This window comes from Perognathus longimembris, chromosome 24 (genome assembly GCF_023159225.1).
Source record: "Perognathus longimembris pacificus isolate PPM17 chromosome 24, ASM2315922v1, whole genome shotgun sequence".
NCBI classification, from domain to species: domain Eukaryota; kingdom Metazoa; phylum Chordata; class Mammalia; order Rodentia; family Heteromyidae; genus Perognathus; species Perognathus longimembris.
In genome coordinates this window covers 27728732-27754235 of record NC_063184.1, presented here as the reverse complement: position 1 = coordinate 27754235, position 25504 = coordinate 27728732, and the positions used below count along the sequence as shown (strand labels likewise).

Here is a 25504-nt window from a genome sequence, read left to right as displayed (position 1 = left end):
TTTTTATTTTCTTAAAGTTGGTTTGGTACTAGGCACTGGTGGCTCATGCCTGTGATCCTAGCTACTCAGAAGGCTGAGATCTAGGATCGTGGTTTGAAGCCAGGCAGAAAAGTCCTAGTAACACTATTATCTCCAAGTAACTACTCAAACACCACAAGTGACTCAAAGTGGTAGAGTTCAAATCTTGAGCAAGAGAGCTCAGCAACAATGCCCATGGCCTGAGTTGAAACCCCAAGAGCAACAAAAAATAGTTATTTTTACCATTATTTTATATTAATTTCCTCTTATAAATAACTTACCATTTGGAATAGAATTCACACTGCATGACTTAAGTAATCCAGCATTCAAGTTTATAAGTGCCTCGTATTATATCTGCATGTTCTTCTGATATTTTAAGCAGTAAAGGTAGAATTCTAGCCAGGTGTGTGTGTGTGTGTGTGTGTGTGTGTGTGTGTGTGTGTGTGTGTGTGTGTGTGTGTGCATGTCCGTGTGTTGGCATTGGGGCTTGAACTCAAGACTTCACATGTTAGCTCCACTTTCTTGTGCACAGTCTATACTCATCACTGGAATCATGCTTCGAGTCTGATATTTTTCTGGGTCCTTTGAGATGGAATCTTCCAGAGTTTTCTGCTCAGGCTGACTTTGAACCATGATCTTCCAGGTGTCAGTGTGTTGAATAGCTAAGATCACAGGCATGAGTCACAGGAATCAAGGTGAATTCTAGTCCAGCTTTTTCCTAATATTAAAAGGAGCAGTCTGATGATACCTTATCATACTGAGACTCAAATTGTGGGCATTTTTTAAAAAAAACAAAACTTAGTTTTGAACTAGGCCCAGCATTTGATAGGTAGGGGTAGAAAGAAGCTTTACCACTGAGTAACTTCTCTAACCTCCTTTTTTTTGTACTGAATATTTTGGAGATAAGGTCTTACTTCCTGCCCAAGCACATGCCTGGATTATAATCCGCCTATTTTAGGCTTTCTTTCATGGCTGTAACAACAGGTACATGTCTCTAGACACAGTTTTCTCTGGGTTTCTTCTGCTGGCCTGTGAACCACAACCCTCCAGGTGATCTTAGCCTCCTGAGCCGTTAGGATGACAGGCTCACACCACCATTCCCAGATGTGGGTTGAGTATGGCCACACAGTTATTTCTGATGCGCTGGCCTCAGATCGTGAGCTCCTGTAATTCAGACTCCCAAGCAGCCCTGATTGTACGTGTGAGCCACCAGTACCAAGCTCATGCCTAACTGTTTCACCGGGTGTTTCTTTTATTCAGGATATCAATAAAGAAAAATAAACACCTTGAAATTTCATTATCAATAAGGGGAAGATACAATTTCATGGCATAGATAAGTTGTATTTTAGATAGGAACCCACTATTTTTCCCTATCCAGTGTTTTAGCTCTCATATTTTGTGGTTAGACTTTGTCATGGCTTTTAGTCATCTTCCTTCTGGTTTTAATGAGGCTTAGACCTAACATGACTCCTCTAATTGACTTTTTAAAAATTCATTTTGAATATATATATATAATAGCTATATATATATATATATATATATATATATATAGACATACATACACACACACACACACACACATAACAGTAAGCCCCAATTGCATGAAAACAATCTGAGAGAGCTATTTGTTTTAAAACTCAATAGTATCCTGGAAGTAATATATCAAAGGTAACAAGCCTGAAAAACATAGGGAATTGGTCATGCACTTCTCATCTCTGTTTACATCTTGTCTCCATGCTGTGCATAGATTCTGTTCTTTGAACTATGGCTGCTTACTTGTTACTCTAATCACATTCTAGAATATGGGATGGATAGACAGATGATGGATGGATGGATGTAATTAAAATCAAGATTATCAAGAAATTGGTCATTTAGCTACTGTACTACAAATTCTTTAAAGTAAAAATAAAGTACACTGTATATTAATTCTGTTTTTCACTTGGTAATGGGTGATACATCAAAAATGACTGTGCTTTAAAAAATAACATAAAGCATTTTTTCAGAAGCCATTTCCAAAAGAATTTAAGTGATGAAAGAGAGTCTGAAAAAGAAAACAATAATGAAGAACTGGCATATATAATTTCAGCAAAACATCACAATATTACCATTTTAATGAGTAAAAACTATGATTCCAATAATGTTTTAGACCAGAATCATGAATTTTAGAAATGAAAATTGTAATGTTAATACAGTGTTATTGGTAATACAGAAAAATTTCAGTCCAGTTAAAGCAGTATTGCTGCTGTGGGACTTTACTACAGATGGTTTTTGAAGAAGAGAAAATGAGCGGTGTTCATCCACAGATATTCAGAAATTATAGAATCACTTGCCAAAGTCTTCCTTTTCCAATCAAAGATTTTTTTCCTTGTTGATTTCAAATTAATCCATGTCCACTATTGATTTGTATTTGAGTAGTTACATTTGACTATAAAAAGGAGCAATCTTGTGTTGAAATCTTATTTAACTTCTCATGATTCCTAAGATTGTCTCATTTTCCTTTCTCTTAGGGATCTGGCCACCAACTTTCCAACAACCCGGATGTTAGCTCTTTTCAGTATTGGATGTCCACTCACTACAATACAAAAGATGTAGCCACATTAATAGTCAATTAGTACAATAGAAATGCATTGTTTTTAAAAACTCTAGAATACAGTAGAAAATTAATTACAGTTATTCTATGACATGCTAAACATTTGAATTGACACATTGTGTTCATTCATTGGATTACCTTTTATATTTTGCCAAGAGACTCAATTAAAATTATTTTGTACCAAAGAATTGAAGGAAGAAATGATAGTAATTGAATTCCATTGATACCCAGAACATGAGGTAAATCAGATGCAATGTATGTTTGGTCATAAGAAGAACGGTATTGAAATTGTTGATTCTGATACTGGCAGTTGAATCAATACGAACCTTTATTTGTAATAACTAGCAGTATTTGATCCCTTTAGCTATAAGATGATTTTTAGTAAAAAAAAAAAATACATATATATATATATATATGTCATACATTTACTGTGGCTATCATTTGCTGTTCAAGTCCTATAGTTGTTGAATAAACCAGCTGACACAAAACAAGGTTATGACAACAATCCCCAATGCTGAATGGAAATATCTAACTTGGCATTTTGTAAGAAATGGAGCAAAGCTAGAAAGAAAAATTCTTTATGACAACAAAATTAAAATAGGCACCATTAACAAAGGATCTCAGTAAGGATCTTACACTAAAATTAAAAATTAAAAACAAAGAACAAAGGGAAGACATGTATGTAAAAAAAAAAAAAAAAAAAAAAGCTCAGTCGCGTTTGTTGTCATGGAAGTAGAAATCCAAATCACAAAACCAAAAAGAACAAATCTTCTTCAACCTGTAAGCATGTATGGCTATTACCAAAAATCTCGGTGAGGATGTAGAGTTGAGTAAAAGCTGGCCCATGGCTGATGCAAGGATCACAAATGAAATTGAAAGTACCGTCCAATTCAGCCAGCCTCCTTGTCAGCAAAAAAGAAAATAAAATGAACACACCACAGAGAGACATCTGCACTCCCATTGTTCATCATAGCATGGTAAACAATAGTCAGGGAATGAAGACAGCCTGTGTTCATCAGTTCCTTATTTCTGGAATGAGCCTAACATCTATCTGGTCCAGCTGTTGAAAGGATCCAACAATATGGATCAAAAGACCGATGGGCAATAATATCTTCTAGGTACTCTTTCCTCCGTTGTATCAAATATGCAAGTTTTTAATATTAGAGAAATGTTGGGGGTGTATGAGAACATGTTGTACTTTCCAATCAACACTTCTGTAAGCCAAAATGATCCTAATAAAGTCTATTGATTAAAAAGGATATGCCAACCTCAGAGAGACACACAGTACCTATTCTGATATGGAACTTAGATCTAAGATGCACTGGGATATGACAAATTATACGGAATTCTAGATACCCACACACATTGAAGCCAAGACAGGGAAACAAAAGACTTCCTTTAGTTTTTATTTTTTGATGATTCTGTCTTCTTCAGCTTATATGTGGTGTAGTCACATGTGTATATTCTGGAGGGTTGGGGGAGGGCACAGGACTCGAGGAAAAAGGGGTGAAAAAGTACAGCAACGGGGCTCACTGGACATTGATGCATATGAACTATACAACTTGTGGGTAGAGATGGAAGGGAGGAACTAGAAGAGAATGAGAGAACAAAAGACACTGTACAACAGGAAATGTACTCTCATCCAATTCATGTACTTGTAACCCCTCTGTATATCACTTCTAGAATAACAATAAAGTAAATTAATTTTAAAAGAGGACATGCACGTGACATAGTCAATAGCCCAAAGAGTTTCTATATTATTATCTTCACTATGATACAAGCTTTTAAAAGAAATTTCACTAACAATTGCTTACTTCATTAACAAATTTCTGGTATGTCAAAAGCATTCAAAAAAAAGTGTCACTTTATCTTTTGGAATGATAGCAATATAAGTACAGCATATTTTTCATCTTTCAAAGTAAATATCCTTGACCTTAAGTTCTGCCATATGGCAGAGGAGGTTCAGAAAATAATATCTTTGATTAAAAGAACTCAGATCCTGAATGGAATATTTTAAGTGTTTTAACTTCATTACTAAGCTGGCGGAGAAGGAAGAAAATGCAGAGGCTGGAAACAAAATGAAATCAGTAACTGTCACAGATGTTTGTATGCCAAAGGTAGTGTTCTTCAGTCCAGCTTTTTTTTCTGTTATGCTCTGGATATTTGAACCACAGTATTTTTAAGAGGAGTAGACATAGGAGATAAAAATATAGGGTTCATATGACCAAGGTAGCCTAGCCTGACAACACTGAGAAGAAAGGGACGCTGGAGGTGACCCCATTTCCAAGAGTGGAAATTAGGGAGGAAGTAAAAAAAGAAGAGAGGGAGAGAGGCATAGGGAGAGAAGGAATCCGGACGGGAAGGAAAGAGGGGATTTAGTTAGGTGGGTAGACCATAATTCCAAATCTGGCTCTTGGTTTAGTGTAGAATATAGACTAGCTAGTTATATGGGGTTTATTTTCCTTTGTTAAGCTTGGTAAATCTCAGAGGGAGAGGATTTATTTTCAGTCACCCTGTAGGAAGCCATTGCTGGATGCAGTGAGAATTGCCTGGAGGAAGGAGGCCACTTTCGGGAGACCTTTGAAGGTTACAGCTGGTCTCTGACACCTTCTTCCCGCTCGACTTCCTGTCCATCATGAGGGTAACAGCCCCAGCTATATGTTTCCCAGGTATTACATATTCCATACACATACCGAAAATCTGTGTAATTACTTATCATTAACTACCGTTGCTCGATGATCTATCAAATTCAAAGAGAATTTTAAAAGTAATTATAAACTCATCAGTTGACATAGATGACTATCCTCCAAGTCAAAATTAAGCCTAAATATTAAGATCTCTCTCTCTCTTCTCCTTCCTCTTCCACTCCTCTAACTCTGAATATTCTTTTAACCAAATTTTCATTTAAGATTAGCCATTGAGGTACTCTCAAATCCATTTGGTTAAAGAGCTCAGTAATTTCACACCATGTTGGGGGGGGGGGGTATGTGGAGAACAGTATCAGAGCACCTTGCTTAGTTTGTACTCAGCTGCACACTTAAATAAATACCATACATATTTATACATGATGGTTGTTGAGAAGAATATGAGAAGGGTAAACAACATTTGGGGAAACCAACAGCCATTTGTTTCCTTGTACCTGACCAAAAATACGTTCAGCTGGTGTTTGTGCTACTACATAGCTAGGCGCCTACAGGCCATCTGATACTTCTGCTCTCATCCTCTTTCCTGCAGACAGAGGGAGGAAGCCGAGGGATCACAACTCTGTCCAAGTCCCAGAATACCATGGCTGAAATAGAGGAGAATGAATAATGGAGAAAAGCCCCAACACCTCAAGTTGGTTAGCTCCTACTTTGTGGGTTAGAAAGGGTTCTGTAGGGCTAGAGGCATGATTCAAGTGGTTGAGCATCAATTTAGCAAGTATGAAGTCCTGAATTCAAGATCTAGTAGCACAAAGGTAAGAAAGTGGGAAGAAAAGAAGGTAAAGAGGGAGGGAAGAAGGAAAGGAGGGAGGGAGGGAGGGAACGAAGGAAGGAAGGAAGGGGAAGGAAGGAAAGAAGGAAGGAAGTGGAAGGAAGGAAGGAAGGGAGGGAGGAAGGGAGGGAGGGAGGGACGGAGGGAGGGAGGGAGGGAGGGGAAACAAAAACGAAGTGAACAGGTCTACTCTTGGTTTGTATTTTCAACATTAGTTGATTTATTGTAATTCTACAGAACAAACACCTCTTGCAGTCTTATTTTTTCCAGACCTTTAAGACAAATATGAATATAATTCCATTGCTACTTTATTGCTGCCAATTGTGACTTTCCTAAATACTGTGATTTAATTCAGATTCTCCCTCCAAAATCAAGTTTGCCAGCATTTAGATGAAGTATAGAATTTCTCCAACAATAAAATTTGATAATATAAGGTTTTTTTTAAAACTTAACCAATTACCATTTACTGAAATGACCACGTCTCTACCACATTTTACTGATAAGCTAGCAGAATATTGGTGTATTGTGAATTTGCAGTGATTATGAAAATTACAAACATGCTAACAACCTAACACATTATACAGTGAAAATCAAGATGCTACAATGTATATTTTACATCATGTTTTTATCCTGTATGTCTCCATGATTTGGTTTTCTTTGGAAGAAATTTATAACCTCTATATAAGAGTAATCAGCTAAAGAGCATGATTTGGTAGAAATATCACCACCCCATCATTCATAATGGCCTCATACATTTCAACTTTGCTCTGTCCCATGTAAAAGATTGGTGTAAAAAGTTGGGAAGTGTTTTGCAGGAAGCCGGCAGCGACGCCATTACAAGATGGCGCCTGCTTCCTGGCAGCCTTAGCAGTAAACAACTCCATAAACGGTAAAGCCTAGTGGACTTTCGTGCCCAAACCCCGCGCATGCGCAAGTGAGTTCTAGTCCCAGCCAATCCCGTGGCGGCTGCTAGTAGCAACCGGTCACAGACCAATCAGGGAACGACCCATGCTCACCCAACGGTATATAAGCAGGCGTTTTTGGCCTTTTGGGGCCCCTCGCTTCAGCTCTCCCTCAACCAAGCAGCTCCTCAATAAAATGTGATTGGGAAGGATCCTCGTGTGGTGGTCGCCTTTCCTCGCTGGACGGGGTTGCCGCCCGCCGCAGTGTTTCAAGTGAACCCCGGGACGATGATTGATGTTCCAGCGTGTTCTGTTGGCCTGCCATGTTTCCAGCATATAGGACAGAAGGGCTAGCACTGAGTATCAGACCGATACACAACGCTCCTCACACTCTGTCACTCTACCCTCACATTTTAAATAATGGATTTTATACCCCAAAAGAGAGAGAGAGTGAATACAAAAAAAAAACCACGAACACGATAAACCACAGAAAGAAACACGATGCTAGTGCCAAAAATGAGATAGCGTTCAATTAGTTTCTTTAAAGGCATTCTTATCACATCTAGTCCTAATATTAGCTTTCTCAATCAACAATAGCTCGCTGCGCTCGGCCAGGCCTGCCCAGCTGAGCCGACAATGCAGTGACAGATGACCAGCCTCGGCCAGAGCCCTCCACGGCCGCCACTAATGGCTCGCGCTGGCCCTTCGGTTTTTAAAATCATCCCCTGACTCTCCCACGAAGCCAGATTAATATTGATGTGGAGAGAGAGAGAGAGAGAGAGAGAGAGAGAGAGAGAGAGAGAGGAAATGCATTGTTCTGCCACAGAAAATAGCTATCTGTATATTGTGGGTTCATTCCTTGTTCATTTTTACCTCTTAGGAAAGCCTGATCTCTTGCAGAAAACACAGCAAATCTTTCTGCTTTCTAGAAAGGCTTCAAATCTCATATGGCTCCAGAAGACCCTAATTTAGACCTTTAGAATCTGTTTACTTTAAATGAAGGGGAAGTAACTGGTGGGAAAAAAAACTTCTTTACAATCGACTGTACTAATGCCACTGTACTACATTATGTCAGTCTGGTTTTTAATGAATTACTTGGTCACATTAAAGTTTCTGAATCTAATTAAGGCGGATAAAAAATATGTTATAATCTTTTCTTTTCACCAGAAGACATCAACAACAACCGACCTGTTGAATTGAGACTGCTATACGACTGCAAGATGAAAAAAAATTAAAAACACAAAATACAGAAAAATAGAGACCAGCGAATCTCAGAAACAAAAGTACTCTCATTCATATCTCAATGGGGATTCTAAGGGGTTTCCTGCAATGCCTGCTTACATGTGTGGTCCTCCTTTCAAACGCCACACACGTCGAAATGCACACTTCGGACTTATCTCCAGAACTGCTTCTTCACGCGTGTCTCCTGCTCTTTCCACTCCATGGTCTCTTTGATTGTGCAGGCAAAGGACACGACATTTATTTTGATTGGGTGGTGCCCTGAGGACTCAAATGCAACCGATACCCCCGTGCGTGTGCCCCACTACTGAGCCCTCAACGGTCCCCTTCGGGGCGTGGATTTCCCAGGCCATCTGCTGTGGTTTGGATGTGTGTCTTCAAAAGGACCATGTGTTACAGCCCCCATCCCGGTGAAGCCTTGAGGAGAGGAGTCCTGGTAGGTGGCCCAAGTGGCCACAAGCAGGCCTTGAACGAGGCTGGGTCCCCTTGGTCCCCTTCTCATCAGCCACTGGGAAGATGGTGAGCACTGCTGCAAGGCTGTGTTCCCAGCGAAATACACGGCCATAGCAGAGCCCAATGCAACAAACCTGTGAGCCACAATAACCTTGCCTCTTCCCAAGGAATAATCCCAGGCGTTCGAGCCTAGTAACCAAGACTGGCTAATAGAACATGCCATTTAAATGAAAGTGACGACCCTGAGGATACATTATCCCCCTTCTGACCTTTCCTCTCTCAGTCATATCAACAAACTCTCTCTCTATATATATATACATATATATACATGTACACACATATACATATAGATCAGACATATGTAATGTATATTATATATGTAATATTGCATATATTTTATATAAGATGTATATATATACTATATATGTGTGTATGTATATCTCTCACTGTATTCACCTCTCATTTTCTTTACTAGAATGCAAACTTATTCCTGACAACTATGTAGATCATAACTCTTTCTAGAATGGAGCCTAACCTATAACAAGATGCTTAACAAATGAATCCTAGGATAAATACTTGTTGGGTGCAGTCGAAGGACATAGCTGAGTGACACAAACTATTTGCCTGCACTGCCCTAATTCACTGGAATACCGCCAAGTCTGTACTCTGCTTTGTTCTATTTAGATGCTGCATCTGTGTCGATTCTCTTCCAAAATTCGGAGATGTATAGTAATTTAGTCAGTGAAAAAGTTGTTTCCATGGATGCTGGGTAAACCGATTATAATGAAATTGGCTTTGAGTCCCAGTTTTTAATATGACACTGTGGCATATATTATAATTCTAATTTCTACTCTAAAGTTTTTGAGTTGCAAAATGGGTACTTTCCCAGGTCACCATTATTATTATTATTATTTTTTGCCTTCACAACTTGGATAGAAAGCTCTATCTGGCATCTGATCACTCACTGTAATCTTCTTGGATAAAAACACAATGTCAGGAAGAAGAACGGGAAAGGCTCCTGCTGAATAGAAGGGAATAATCCCTTGCAAAACTGTCTCGGGATGCTAATGAACAACCATCAAGGCCGTAGTCTATGTTTTCTGTGATTGTGTTCATATGGAATTTCAGTGATACCAATGGCAGAAGCCCCCTTGAGCTCCGATGCCCGTTAGAATAACGACACACAATGGAGGCTTGTCTATTTTGCTACTAGTTAGTGCAGCCAGTTCAGATCCACAGTGTAAAACTTGGAGCTGGAATTTTGATTGTAGTCTTATGTTGACATTACTGATTATAATATCCATGAGCAGAAAAAAAATGTACAGACACAACAGATACTCTGAGATACATGCAAAAAGACTTCAAGGAAACAACAGCGACATTAAAAGTGTGAGACCTCCTCTTCCTGTGCTGAAACACCAAGACTGACCGTGTATCTCTTCAGCTTTTGGTGCCGACTCTAGAATGCTGGAGCGCGGATAACTTGGCACTTTCTCCCATACAGAGGCATTTTTAGAATGATGTAGCCAATAACAAGCTGGAATAAAATGCTTGGTGGGACCATTTTGACTTTCTCATCTATCTATGGAACTTAGAGCATTTTCTAGTCATTAAGCAGTGTGTCAAATCCCATGTCAATGGTGATTCAATGGCTCTCTCTGGATGATATGGATTTTACACCACGTGGATGCAATACAGTGATTTGGTTATATTCAAAGACCCAAATTTGATCCAACTCCAGTTTTTAGATGTACAAGTTCAAGTTATATCACACAGAGATCCACTGATTGCAGAAAGGTTAAAATAACCACCCATTTTAGTATTTGAAAGGATGGATCTATTAGTAAACCCATCCACAGTAAAAAAAAAAAAAAAAAAAAAAAAAAAGTTTCTCAGCTATTCAGCATAAGAAAATAAAGGGAAAGTTTCTTATCCCTGACACAATTACTTGTCACTTGGATAAACAGCAAGCACTAAATATTTCTAAGCTGTTTGGTTTTTGTTCCTGTGATGTATTTCTAATCCTACCTCTTGGTCGTTTGGCTCCATTACTGGATAAAAACATGTACACGGCCTTTTTTCTTCATTATCCATGTCAGAGCTCTTCCAGTTTATTTATTATATACGTGAGGGACAGAGAGGGGCGAGGGGTGGGATCTCTCTGCTGTTCAAGCTAAAAGTCAGTTCCAGAAGGATGTCACAAGGACGCTGTCCGTTGTGGCACTGGCTACATTCCTAGGCTTCACTGATAAATGCTCTTACTCTAATGCAGTCATCGCTTTGTGTGGTTCTACAATGAACTGCCTACAAAGTCTGTGTCATGTTGCCAAACGAAAGCTTTGTCTTTCCTCTGCCTCCTAATGGAGCAGGAGGAGAAACTGAGGCTGTGGGGAAGAGAACCCAGGCGCCACCAGCCCATGCAGAACACGGGGTGGTGGGGGGGGGGTGAGTGGGGCCGGGAATGGCTGTCAGGGGATGAGTCCACAAAAACAAAACCAAAGAAACATGAAGCCTTTGTCCATTGTATAGCCGGTAAAGATCTTTTCCCATGAGATTCCATCTCACCCCAGCAAGAATGTCATATATCAAGAAAACTAATAATAACAATTGTTGGAGGGGATGTGCCCAAAAGGGAACCCTACTTCATTGTTGGTGGGAATGTAAACTGGTTCAGCCACTCTGGCAAGCAGTATGGAGATTCCTCAGAAGGCTCAATATAGATCTCCCCTATGACCCAGCAGCCCCACTGTTGGGTATCTATCCAAAAGCCCACAAACAAAATCACAGTAATGCCACCAGCACAACAATGTTCATCGCAGCACAATTTGTCATAGCGAGAAGCTGGAACCAACCCAGATGCCCCTCCATAGATGAATGGATCAGGAAAATGTGGTACATTTACACAATGGAATTTTATGCCTCTATCAGAAAGAATGACATTGTTCCATTTGTAAGGAAATGGAAGGACTTGGAAAAAGTTATACTAAGTGAAGTGAGCCAGACCCAAAGAAACATGGACTCTATGGCCTCCCTTATTGGGAATAATTAGTACAGGTTTAGGCAAGCCATAGCAGAGCATCACAAGGCCCAATAGCTATACCCTTAGAAACACATAAGATGATGCTAATTGAAATGAACTCCATGTTATGGAAACAAGTGATATATCACAGTTGTAACTACTTTCAACGTCCTATGTGTATGTGTAGTTTGTAATATTGATAATGTTTTGTATCACCTTCCTATGTTTGTACCTACACTATCTCTGTAATCTTATCTGAGTATATTGGAAACCGTGTTTACTGGTATTGGAAGTAGGAAATTCAAAGGGAATACCAAATTCGAGAGACACAGGGTAAAAAAAGAGAAATAACTACAAAAGCAATACTTGCAAAACTGTTTGGTGTAAGTGAACTGAACACCTGGGGGGGGAGGGAAAGGGGGGGGAGGGAGGGGGGCATGAGGGACAAGGCAACAAACAGTACAAAAAATGTATCCAATGCCTAACGTATGAAACTGTAACCTCTCTGTACATCAGTTTGATAATAAAAATTTGAGGAAAAAAAAAAAAGATCTTTTCCCAATCTGTGGGCTTTCTGTTTATCTTGCGAGCTATGTCCTTTGCCCTGCAGTTTGATGCAGTCCCATTTCTCCATCCTTTCTTTGATTTGTAGCATTTCTGGGTCTTGGTTAAGAAAGTTTTGTCCTGTGCCAAGGAGCCCAAGTGTTTCTCCTACTCCTTCCTTTAGTGTGTTCAGGGTATCTGTTTTAATTTCAAGGTCTTTGATCCATTTGGAATTGATTTTGGTGCAGGGTGATAAATAAGGATCTAGTTTTAGTTTGTTGCATGTGTTGAACCAGTTTTGCCAGCACCATGTATTAAAGAGGCTATCTTTCTTCCATCCTATTTTTTTTAGCTCCTTTATCAAAGATTAAGTAGGCCTAGTTCTGTGGGTTCATTTCTGGGTCTTCAATTCTGTTCCATTGGTCTTCAGGCCTGTTCCTGTGCCAATACCAAGCTGTTTTTATTACTATAGCTTTATAATACAGCTTGACGTTTGGTATTGTAATTCCTCCAGCACTGTTCTTTATGCTTAGGATTGCTTTTGCTATTCATGGTCTTTTATTGTTCCATATGAATTTCTGGATTGCTTTCTCTATTTCATTAAAAAATGGTATTGGGATATTAATGGGTATTGCATTGAATCTGTAGATAGCCTTTGGCAATATTGCCATTTTGACTATATTAATCCTCCCAATCCAGGAGCATGGGAGGTTTTTCCATTTCCTTAGTTCTGCCTTAATTTCATTTTTCATGTTTTTAAAGTTCTCATCGTAGAGGTCTTTCACTTCTTTGGTTAAGTTTATTCCTAGGTATTTTATTTTTATTTTATTTTCCTGATTTCGGCCTTGGTCTTTGGGTCATTAGCATATAGAAAGGCCATTGGTTTTTGAGGGTTTATTTTATATCCTGATACTTTACCAAAGGTTTGGATCAGCTCTAGTAGCATGGGAATAGAGTCTATGGGGTTCTTTAGTTATAGGATCATGTCATCTGCGAAGAGAGAAAGTTTAACTTCATCTTTTCCTATGGACTCTATGGTCTCCCTCCTAGGGAATAATTAGCACAGAAGGTTTAGGCTAGTCACAGCAGAGGATCACAAGAGCCTAATAGCTATGCCTTTATGAATGCATAAGATAATGCTAAGTGAAATGAACTCCATGTTATGGAAACGACTCTTATATCACTGTTGTAATCACTTTCAACATGCCATGTGAAACCGTAGCTTCTATTGTTGATGATCCTCTTGTATCCCCTTCCTGTGGTTGTACCCGCGCTATCACTGTATCTCATCTGAGTACCCTGGATACCGTATATACTGATATTAGAACTAGGGAAGTGAAAGAGCATATCAAAATCAAGAGACAAAGGATAAAGAGACAAACAACTCCAAAAGCAATACTTGCAAAACCATTTGGTGTAAACCAACTGAACAACTCATGGGGGGAGAGGGAGAGGGAGAGGGGGAAGGGGGAGGGGAGAGGACGGAGGAGGTAACAAACAGTACAAGAAATGTACCCAAGGCCTAACGTATGAAAATATAACCTCTCTGTACATCACTTTGATAATAAATAAGAAAAAAAAGAAGGGAAAAAATTTAAAAATAAGACTAAAAAGTACTATAAATGAATGAAATAAATATATGCAGAATAATCATACATGAAAAAAAGAAACATGAGGATGAAAGTTATAAGTAACATCTGCCATTTTAGTATTGACGTGTCCCTCACAAAGTTATCTCTAAGAGTCTTAGAAGCTAGACCATTCATTATGCAGAACCAAGAGACTCACTGGATAGATCTATCAAATGCCAACACATTCAAAATGGGTGTTATCACTTGTCTTCACAACTCTGGCCATTCTTTACTCTATATACTTTATCCTGTTTCTCAAGTTCAAAACATAAGCCAAACTTGACTCCCCAAATTACCAAGCCCATTCTTTTTTTTTTTTTCTTTTTTTGCCAGTCCTGGGCCTTGGACTCAGGGCCTGAGCACTGTCCCTGGCTTCTTCCCGCTCAAGGCTAGCACTCTGCCACTTGAGCCACAGCGCCGCTTCTGGCCGTTTTCTGTATATGTGGTGCTGGGGAATCGAACCTAGGGCCTCGTGTATCCGAGGCAGGCACTCTTGCCGCTAGGCTATATCCCCAGCCCACCAAGCCCATTCTTGATCATTTTGCCCCCACAATTCCTTTCAAATTAGTCCATGTTTCTCATCTCCATAGCTACCATAGTTCAAACTACAATTATCAATGACCTCTGTTATTGCATTAACTTAGCACTTGGAAGCATGCCTGGAACATACTAAGTGTTCAACAAATACATTTGAATTAATAAGTTATTGACTGAACTAGGTTCCTTATATTCCCTCTATTTACCCTATTAATTCAATTTCCAAGAGACAGAGAGATCTTTACAGTTCTCTGATGTGTCCATGACATCTCCTGTTAAAAATTTGTACTTGTCTTCCCTTCATTTTCAAAGAAATAAAATTATTAACACTTAGAAGGTCCTGCAGGGAAGGCTTGGTTAATGGTCTACCTTCTATGGAATAAGACGAGGAATGTGATTTTGTGCATTGGTCGTTTATTATCAGTTTGCATTTTCTGTGAAAATGGGACCCTGTGCATTTAGTTTTTGATTGGTTAAGCTTCAAACTGCAACCCTTCTTACCTGTGCCTCCTGAGTAGCTAGGATTACAAGCACAGCACCTTGGGCTCTGTTTCAATTATTTTGTTGAAGTACTTCATATATGTAAAAGTTTCACTCCTTGAAGTTGCAGCATCCAGGGCACCTTTCAGGCTCTTCCGAGTTGTGCCATCATCACAATGGAATTGTAGAACACTTGGAAGACACTCCCCCAAATCCACCCGCTAGCAGTCCCTCCCAGCTATTCGTCTTCACTGGCCTTCAACCATCATCAGCACAGTGCCTATCTTTGAATTTTCCTATGTGGACGGAATTATGTGTGTCACCTTCTATGACCCAGTTCATTCACTTAACAATATGTTAGAGTTTAATTATGTTGGATCATACATCAGTATTTCATTTATTGCTGAATAATAGTCCATCGCATGGACGTCATCTTTACCCAGTTATAAGTCAATGGATGTTACACTATTTTAACCTGAATTTTTTACCGATAGCCTTTATCGGGTTAAAGTGTTTCCTTATATTCCTGGTTTGTTGAGTTCTTTTATCATGAAGCTGGGTTGTATTTGATCCTATGACAATTGTGGTTTTTACCTCTTCTTCCATCAATATTACTTGTAGTATTGATTGTTTCTTTTTCATTTTTGGTAGAAGGTTTTATTGCTCTAGAGAAAGGTTTTTTTAATGTTTTTATTATCTATATGTAGTTGTACAAATGACTTGCCATTCAACAAAGCAGTTCATGACTATAGTGCAACTTGATCAAGTTCACCCTATTAGCATTCTCACTTGATTGATGTTTGTATGCTAAGTAAATTTTTCATGAATGGGCTAAATCCCATTTGACCATTATACATAAAATATTTCTCTAATATTTTTCTGGATTCAATTTGAAAGTATTTTTCTGAGGGCTTTTTACAACCTAATGCATAAAGAATATTGGTCTGTAGTTTGATTTCCTTGTGATCTATTTGTTTGGTGTTGGTTAACACTGAGATCAGAGAACAAGTTGGGAATAGTTTTCCCCTCTTCTATAATTGATTGAAAACTTAACCATACAACAACAGTAATCAAGGTCACTTGATACTGAATGAGAAAACACACCTAGATCAATGCAATCAAATGGAGTTTCATAAGGGTTGGTATCAATCTTATATTGATATTTGGCAAAAATCCAATCATGAAATAATGACATCAATTCTTACATTGATATTTGACAAAACCTAATCAAGATATACTGATATCAATTCTTATATTGATATCCAGAAAGATCTAATAATGAAGCCTCTGTGATAGGAATTTGCTTTGTGAGAAGGGTTTTGATTACCAGTTCAATCTCACTACTTGTTATAGACCATTCCTATTTTATAATTGCTTTTTGTGTCAGCTTCAATACTTGGTGAATTTCTAGAAACCTGTCCATTTATTTCCTTTAATTACTTCAAAAGACACGCTTGTTGGTAGAATTCTCTTACTAACCTATTTCTATAAAGTCAGTAATGAGGACCACTCTGATTCCTGAATCTATCGACTTGAGTCCTCTGTATATGTGTGTGTCTCTCTCTCCTTTCTTTTCTCTTCCTTCTTTTCTTCTTCTCCCTTTCTCTCTCTCTTTTCCCAGTCCATCTCATGATTTTCAGCTTCTGCTGATATTTTTAAAGAACCAGTTTGTTTTATTTTTTAATCCATCTTGTTTTACTATTCTTTATGTCATTACTTCCTCTCTAATCTTTATGACTTTCCTCATTATTGGTTATGGTATATAGTTTGCTCTTCTATTGTAGATCCTTATGGTAGGGCAAAATTATGCTTTTGTGATCCTTCTTAGCTTCTAGTACATCCATTGAGAGCATACTGCTCACTTGCATCAGCACGTTTCACTAGGCTGCTTCTGTTTCCATTTGTCTGAAGCGATTTTCAAAATTTCACTTGATTTCTTCTTTGATTCACTAGTTATTTAGAAGGCTGCTGTTTGTTTTTCTACATACTAGTGCAAATTTCCTAAATTTGCTTGATGCTGACTTCTAGTTTAATTACATCACAGTCCAAGAACATATTTTGTGTCATTTCAATATTTGTAAGTTTACCGAGGCGTGTTTTACGGCCTGCCATATGCTGCTTCCTGGGGAAGATTCCATATGCACTTGAGAAGAACCAGTGCCCTGCCCCTCTTGTTCCGGGGTTCTAGGGATCTTGACAATGCCTCTTTGCTTCACAGAGCTGACCACGTTACCTACTTCTGTCTTGATCTCCTGCTTTGTTGTGCTGCCCATTATTGAAAAGTGGGGGATGAAGACTCAACTTGTCCCCGTTGAACTATTTCTCTTTTTCAATTTTACCAGCTTTCCTTCTTGTCACTTAAGGCTTTGCTAATCAACAACAGTATCTTGTAGGTATTTGGCAGGTATTCATCTTGGCAAGATAATTAGCTATTGGCTTGTTTTACTAACATAAAAACAATGACTCTGAAATCCTGTAAGAGGTTCTATCCTTTTTGTTGTTGTTGTTGTTGTTGACCTAGACTACGTTCTGCTAATTAATCAAGATTAATGAGGTTTTATTACATAACTAAAGCTTCTATTAATCAAAATTAATGAGGTTTTAGTACATGTTTAAAGCTTGTAGTGCCCAGTGAAATAATTCTTATTAGAATGGGTGGTGCAAATGAGCTAATGTCTCAAAAAATATGACATTACAGTTTAATTCAACACTTACGTCTCACAACAGACTCCTTAAAACAATCAATTCAAAATACCCCTGTCATATCCATGAAGCAGTGGAGGACATCGTTAAAATGTATTAAATAAACAGTAAAGACAACTATAAAGATGTAAAACAGTTAAGAAGTGATCACAAAATACAGAATTGGCTACCTTAAAGGACACACGTATCTTGTAAAGTGATGACGCATGATGTTAATAGGGAAATTAAATAGGAATAAAAGGTTGGCGGTGATGCTGTGAGTAAAGCCAGTAATCTAGGGCTTATTGTTCATCTCTGCCCTCTCTAACCAATATCCACAGCTGTGAATGAAGGCAGGATTCAGCCTAGAATTAATATTAGGGAAAGAGTCAGAACCACTATTTCCATGTAGTTCATGAAGGTTACAACCTCACTGAGAGAATGAACTAGAAAAAAAAAAAACCTGCCTCTGGGGAAAAGAAATGACACAGAAACATGCCTAACATGATCATGTAACTAAGCAACACATTTCCAAAGCTTCAGTAAGAGGATACTACCATCACCCTCACCTTCGAGATTCACCTTTAAGATGTATACCAGCTCTATGAATCCCCATACACTAAATTTATAGTCTCATAGTGAGGTGAAAGGGTCTCAGAAACTTGGGAGAAAATGCCAGCATGCATTCCTAAAGATTTTGTAAGTTCATAATTCAAAATTAACTCAATACCCCAGGAAACAGGCCATCATCAGTGAATACACACCAGTACATTGAAGATATAATTCCATGAGCAAGTAATGAAATTCTATTAAAATATCAGGAGATGTGGAAAAGGAATGCACTTTTAGGATCAGAAATATAACAAATCAAAGTCTGCACTTTCACTTGACTGCACAGCCAAACAGATATTGCTAAATTAAAACAAGCGAAGTCCAAGCATGAGTTGAACACTCATAAGAATGTGGCATAGGTAGTAAATATGAAAGATAAATGATTAGTATGAAGAAAGAGTAAGTGGTTTATACCTTTTAAATGGAAAGGATATAAGAAGGACTATTCTAACCAACAGTAGGTAACAATTTATAGAACACACTGAAAATAGAAATTAAAGAATCTGGAATGCAACATAAGGAAAACAACAACAACAACAACACACACACACACACACACACACACACCTAACAAAAACACCTTTGATCATCTTTTAATTAAGTTGTAGGGAGCTAATGATCTAAAGATAGTTCTTGAAGAATCAAATGAGAACATCATAGTTAGGATAAAAAAATAGTAATATTTATAAGATACTAAGAAGAGATGACTGTAGAACAAGAATTAAATGTTATCACTTAAATTAAGGCAAAAACTATAAAGGTAATTTTAGCCAAAAAGCCAGGAGGAATGTTTACTTTCAATACTCACTGTAACAATTTCTAAAGGACTATTTTTCTGGAAAAAAAAGAGTGACTCTCAAAGGAAAGTCTGAGATATAAGTAGAACTTGCAAAAAGAAGAAAAAGGAGGAGGAGGAGGAGGACAAGGAGGAGGACGAGGATGAGGAGGACGAGGAGGAGGAGGAGGAGGAGGAGAAGGAGAAGAAGGAGAAGAAGAAGAGAGGAGGATGAGATAAATCAGTTTAAAAATTCTAAACAACTGTTGACTGAGAAAAAATAAGCAGGAGGAAGAATTTCAAAGGTATTTCTCTATTGTCTTTTCATAATTAGTGGTACTTTGAGTGTATACTTTTTCAGAATTTTTAAATTTTGTTTTGGAATGGATCAGGAAAATGTGGTACGTATACACAATGGAATTTTATGCCTCTATCAGAAAGAATGGCATTGTCCCATTTGTAAGGAAATGGAAGGACTTGGAAAAAAATTATACTAAGTGAAGTGAGCCAGACCCAAAGAAACATGGACTCTATGGTCTCCCTTATTGGGAATAATTAGTACAGGTTTAGGCAAGTAATAGCAGAGCATCACAAGGCCCAATAGCTATACCCTTAGGAACACATAAGATGATGCTAAGTGAAATGAACTCCATGTTATGGAAACAATTGTTATATCACAGTTGTAACTACTTTCAACATCCCATGTGTATCTGTAGCTTCTATTATTGATGATGTTCTTGTATCACCTTCCCGTGGTTGTACCTACACTATCTCTGTAATCTTATCTGAGTATATTGGAAATTGTGTATACTGGTATTGGATGTAGGAAATTGAAAGGGAATACCAAATTTGAGAGACACAGGGTAAAAAAAGACAAACAACTACAGAAGCAATACTTGGAAAACTGTTTGGTGTAAGTGAACTGAACACCTCAGGGGGAGAAAGGGAAAGGGGGAGGAGGAGGATGGAGGGGGGTATGAGGGACAAGATAACAAATAGTACAAGAAATGTATCCAATGCCTAACGTATGAAACTGTAACCTCTCTGTACAACAGTTTGATAATAAAAATTTGAAAAAAAATTACAAATTAAAACTTTGGGGCTGTTAAACGATCATCAAATTTTTCTGGCTTAAAGTACTTTCTGTGTGCCTGATACACACATAAAAATAGCTTGTTTAACTTAACACAGCCCCAAACACATTGAAGCTATTTTGAAAATAACAAAAAAATCTGCTAATAGATGTTTTCTCTTGTGGGGTATGGTTAATAACAATTTAGGGCAGGTGAGAGTAAAATGATTAAATATTTCCCTTGTTGCTTCCTTTGACCTACTAGTTTGAAGGTCTCTGCCACACTCTAGAGCTTTATCTACAAGATAAAATAATACTTGCAAAGACTTTTAATAAGGCTCCATATTGATGTTAACTTCTATCTGTTGTGTTTCTACACTTTTATATTTTATATTGCCCCCATTTGTAATAAAAAAGAAAAATATGCAAGTAAAAAATTTGTTTTGTTTTGTTTTCCTAGTGTAAGTTTTTGGATAGTAACTTGGTGGGTATCTTTTGACAGCTATATTAAAGGTCTATTTGTGCAGGATAGAATTTTTTCACTACTTCTTTGATAATATCATTTGCCTCATTTTCTATCTTCAGTTTTTGAAAATAACATTTCAGAACTGTACTTTCTAGATGAGACCTAGCAATTTGTTCCCATTTTTCCCCATTTGTTTTTGTTGTATGTACTTTGTCATTTTCTTTTGGAGTGATTTATCTTGCAAAAGTATTTTTTCAATGTCTGTTTTATTCTTAGTTTCTCAACAATGCTTTGGCTCTGTTTGTTGTACCGTATCTCATTTGTTTACCTGCTTAGTATCTCAGTCACAACTCTGGGTGAGTATTTGATTGAGCTTCTACTGCAGGAATTTTGGTCTTCCTGTAGGTGAGGGTCATTTGTAATAGACTCCTGGGCTCTTGGCAGTATAGGAGTCCTGAGAGTTGGGTGCCAGGCTCTTTGCTACCAAATACAACCCTAACTCATTTGGAAACTGGCATAAAGCACAAAGATCATGGGGTCAGGCGTCCAGTCTAGTAAGTATGCCGTTCACAACTTAGGAAGCATTAACCCAAATGATTCATCATCAAGAGCTTCGTGAACTAATATACTTTCGACAAAGAACTGATTTGAATTCTTCCCCTACTTATTTATTAGAGAAAGGAACTTAACTTACACATTTCTAAAGAATTTGCTGGATGAAGTAACTACCCTGCCTTGGGGCCATTCTATTCATTTGAGATGAGGCTTTATTATTTTTTTAATCGTCTTATCATTTTACTGACACAGAAAATATTTTAAAAAGAAATTCTTACCAACTGATCTCTAGCTGAGGCAATAGGAGGGGTACATTGTCCACAAATAGAGAGCGAAAGACACCTCACTGAAATCTAAGAATTTAAAAGCCGCCAATTCAAACGGGAAAAGATGTCACCTACGTGAAACACATCCATAGCTAACATTTGTTTTGATTACGTGTTCCTCTAGGAAGCACATGGTGACTAGGAGAAAAATGCCATTTTCAGTGCCAGAAATAAAAGGCTAACTTGCCTCAGAATCCAAAGAATTAAGGGTATTTTGCATGTGTGTGTACGTGTGTGTCTGTGCATGTCTGCGTATGTGCATGTGTGTGTGCACGCACGTGTGTATGAATGTGGATTAAAGCCGAACAAAATGGCGGAGATGAAGGTTGAAGTAGTTGATTACTGTGTATTATGGAACTCACATTTCTGAATATACTGGCAAAAAGAAATCAGTATAGGAATTAACAGACCTGAGATTTAATTAACAACTGCTCTTTTGAGAATGGTTCCTACATGGGTACTCTTCGTTTTAATGTTCTAGTTACTTTTATATGACAAAAAGGGGGAAATATAAAAGCATAAACTGAAAGAGTTCCCAGGTGGTTACATACCATTTCTCCTTATCCCCTGGAGAATTATACAACCTACCTGTCACAAAGTTGTCTGTGTCTCTCCAAAGAATGGGAGAAAATGTTAAATTATTCTAAGTAGTTCATTTCAATTACCAACAACCATATATCTATCAGGAGACAGAGAAATATTTTGGGAACAGTAAAATACTATGCAAATGTTAGTTGTTATAATTAATATTAAGACCTGTTCTCAAGTCCCAAAAGGGAAAAATGACTAGACATGCTGCATCTTATAAAAACCTTGATATCTCTAAAATACTTACATGATTTTTTTCCCAGTTTATTTTTATACAAGCAAAACTCAAAAGTTTGCTTTTCTCCAATTAGCTTTGTTTCTCAGTCTGATTTCACTTTCCCCTGTTGGGTGATTATCAAATTCACCACCACAAATTTAAAACAAGTAGACAATTAGCAGAAAGCATGTTGACTTTTCTCAATTCCTATGTTGCTTATATAAAATAATAATGATAATAATAATAAAGGCAAGCATTTCAAGTCAATCATGTCTAATATTTACATGTGAGTTTTTTCAATCCCTAATAATGAATATTTTTGAAGTATGGAAAGTTGAAGGAATACTAGAAGGAATCCCTACATCACCAGGGGTTCAATTTGAGTCAGTAGTTATTAACTTAATTAAATTACTGTAGTTCCCCAAATGTCTTAATTAAATTGCTGTAGTTCCCTGAATGTCTTAAACCGTATAGGTGATTATTCCAATTTCTTATCTATCACTCCATCTTTTGGAAAAATAGGCACATATAAATACACACACACACACACACACACACACACACACACTGCATGGAAAAGGAAGCATGCAATATAGTTTTATAAGTTCACTTAAAATGATATCCTGTTGGTCTATCAATAAATATCAGGATATAGTGCCCCTTTTAGTTTGGTGCCAGTCAGTCTTGGGGCATGAACTCAGGTCCCGGCCATTGTCCCTGAGCTTTTGTGCTCAAGGCAACACTCTATCACTTTGATCCATAGCACCATTTCCAGCTTTTTAGTCATTAATTGGAGATAGGAATCTCATGGACTTTCCTGCCTGGGCTGGCTTTGAACCTCGATCTTCAGGTCTCTGCTTCCTGAGTAGCTAGCATTATAGGCACAAGCCACTGATTCCTAGTTTACCATTCTTTTCTTTAAAAAGTTGTGGTGAGAACACTTAACATAACCTTTACCCACTTAATTTACCCATAAAAATTTAAGTACAGAATACACTATTATTGACTGCAGGTACATAGTAGAGATTAGAACCCTTGCTTGACTGAAATTTTACACCTGTTAATTCACGAGATTTCATTTCTAGCCCCTCCACCTCTGGAACCTCTCTTTTGTTCTATGAATTTGACTATTTGTGATACCTAATGTAAGTGGAACCATAGAAAGTTTTTCCTGTTTTATTTCACTTAGCATAATGTCCTTGCATCATACGCTGTTGCCTATTGTTGCAGAATTTCCTCAGATATTAAGGCTGAATAATATGCCACACTTAGTATAATCTATATTTTCTCCATTCATTTATTTGTCTGTGGATGTTTACCTTGTTTCCAGGCCTTAGCAATTGTGAATAGTGCCGCAATTAGTATCAGAATGCTGATTTTGTTTAAATGAGCTGCTCCACTAAGAAATTTTCTCTCGTTGGGGTATCCTGCCATCATACAATTGTTTTAAACAATGTATGGCTTCATTTGTATGATGTTTCCCAATTTCTAAAGCATTTTCACACAGAAAAGTTTTTGATTAATCTCATAACTTTTGAGTAGCTTCCTGTGATTTATAAATGAAGAAACACAAGCTCTTTGTCAAGATCTCCCTAGTAAACAAATGAGCAACAGCGTTAATCAAGGTCTCCAGGACTTCCATTCCAACACAGGACCTGCATTCCGTGATACAGAAAATGGACTAGGTTTTACATTCTTCACTTATTAAATAACTTATCATAATCCCAGGATGCCATTCTTATTTGAAAACTCATCAATATACCATTCGCATAAGCATTTTTAAGTGAATGAAATATTTTGATTATCCTAGGCATTTCATTTCTGGAGAATTAGAGTTGGTGTTCAGTTCTCTTTAGGAGAGATATTTATAGATGAAAACTACCTTTTCAGACGACTGGTTTCTTTCCAAGCAAAATTTCTTTCTCCTTCTCCCCCCACCCTCCCCAACTCTGGCACAAGTTTCTGCCTGTAACAGCAGGAATACAAATTATAGTCCAAAGCACTTACATAGTTGGCAGAAGTATTTTTCTCTTCTGCTATAAATTTATCAAACATTTTTCAAAATAGTAAATCCATGAAAACAAGGGCCGCATTCCAAATAGGATCCTCCTTAGCTTCGCCATTTACAATGTTTTAGTTAAAAGAATCTTCGATTATCCATGGCAAAGAACCTAAGTCTAAGAGGAATCACCGTTTTCTAAGGGTCTAGACTGGCAGACTAATTTTCAGCCTCAGTAACTCTAGTGGTTGTTTTTTTCCCCCTTTGAAACTTTAGGCCAGTTTTTCACTATGGGAAATGCATTGTTAATTAGTGATCCAGTGTAACCACTTCATCAAATCTACATGATGATGATGATGATGATGGGACAGATAGAGGAGAGAGGGAGAACTTCCAGAAGTCAAAAGACAAAAATGGAGTGTGGAAAACATCATTAATAATGTCTTTATGTGTGGGAATTCAATTAGAGGTAAAATATTGATTACGTAGTTGATGTCACAGATAATATATTATGGAGAAGCAATTAAACATTATCAATTTTTCATTTTTAAATATTCACAACGTTCGAGCAGATTAAAGATGAGTTAGTTAGGAAGTCAATGGTGCTGAGGAAGGAAAGAAATTGAGTATGGACAAACATCCAAATGAGTATTTTTTAATGGAAGTATTCAGCAAGCATTTATTAAGCACCTGATATTTGCGAGGGCATTCTGTCAAGAGAAATGGATACAAAGATGGATACAGAGAAAAAGACAGGATTTCTATCCTGAAAGAGCTCTCACCTCTTGAGAGAAGGGGAGAGGTTTTGTTCTCTGAAATACCTTAAGCCACTGGCCAAATTCAGAGCTACAGAGATATAACCCCAGTATTATTGAGATATATCTGGGCACACTGAGGCTCTCTGCCTGTCACATTTCTATTAACTCCATTAACACAGAAAAATTGCCAGCATAATAGGGCAAATGGCCACTAGCAAAACTTTTTTGGGGGGTGGAGAGCGCACTGGAATTTTGAACGGGTAGTCTCATACTTACTAAGGCTGGTATTCTCACCACTGAACCATGCCTCCAATTCCTTTTTTTTTTTTTTTGAGATAGGTCCTGCTTTCTGCCTAGACTCAGTCCACACATATGAGTCTTACTGTCCTGGCTTGGATGACAGACATGTGTCTGTCCTTGTGTCAGGCCCAACTCTTGGTTGAGAAAAGATCTCAGGAATTTTTCCGTCCTGGATAGACTCAAAGTACCATCCTCCCAATTTTACCCTCTCAACTTTAGCCTCCCAGGAAGCTAGGATTACAGGAAGCCACTGACACCTTGCTAAAAG

General features: G+C 37.8%; 1 protein-coding gene across 1 annotated transcript in view; it reads right to left on the bottom strand.

The window, feature by feature from the left end:
• Positions 1–2479: 2479 nt before the first annotated feature.
• The window catches only part of Iqcm (IQ motif containing M), a 163319-nt gene continuing 140294 nt past the window's right edge, over positions 2480–25504 (bottom strand). Inside the window, exon 16 of the mRNA XM_048333551.1 lies at positions 2480–2590. Within this exon, the coding sequence (XP_048189508.1) occupies positions 2496–2590 (95 nt within the window). The 3' untranslated portion in view covers positions 2480–2495. The remainder of the gene's footprint in view (positions 2591–25504) is intronic.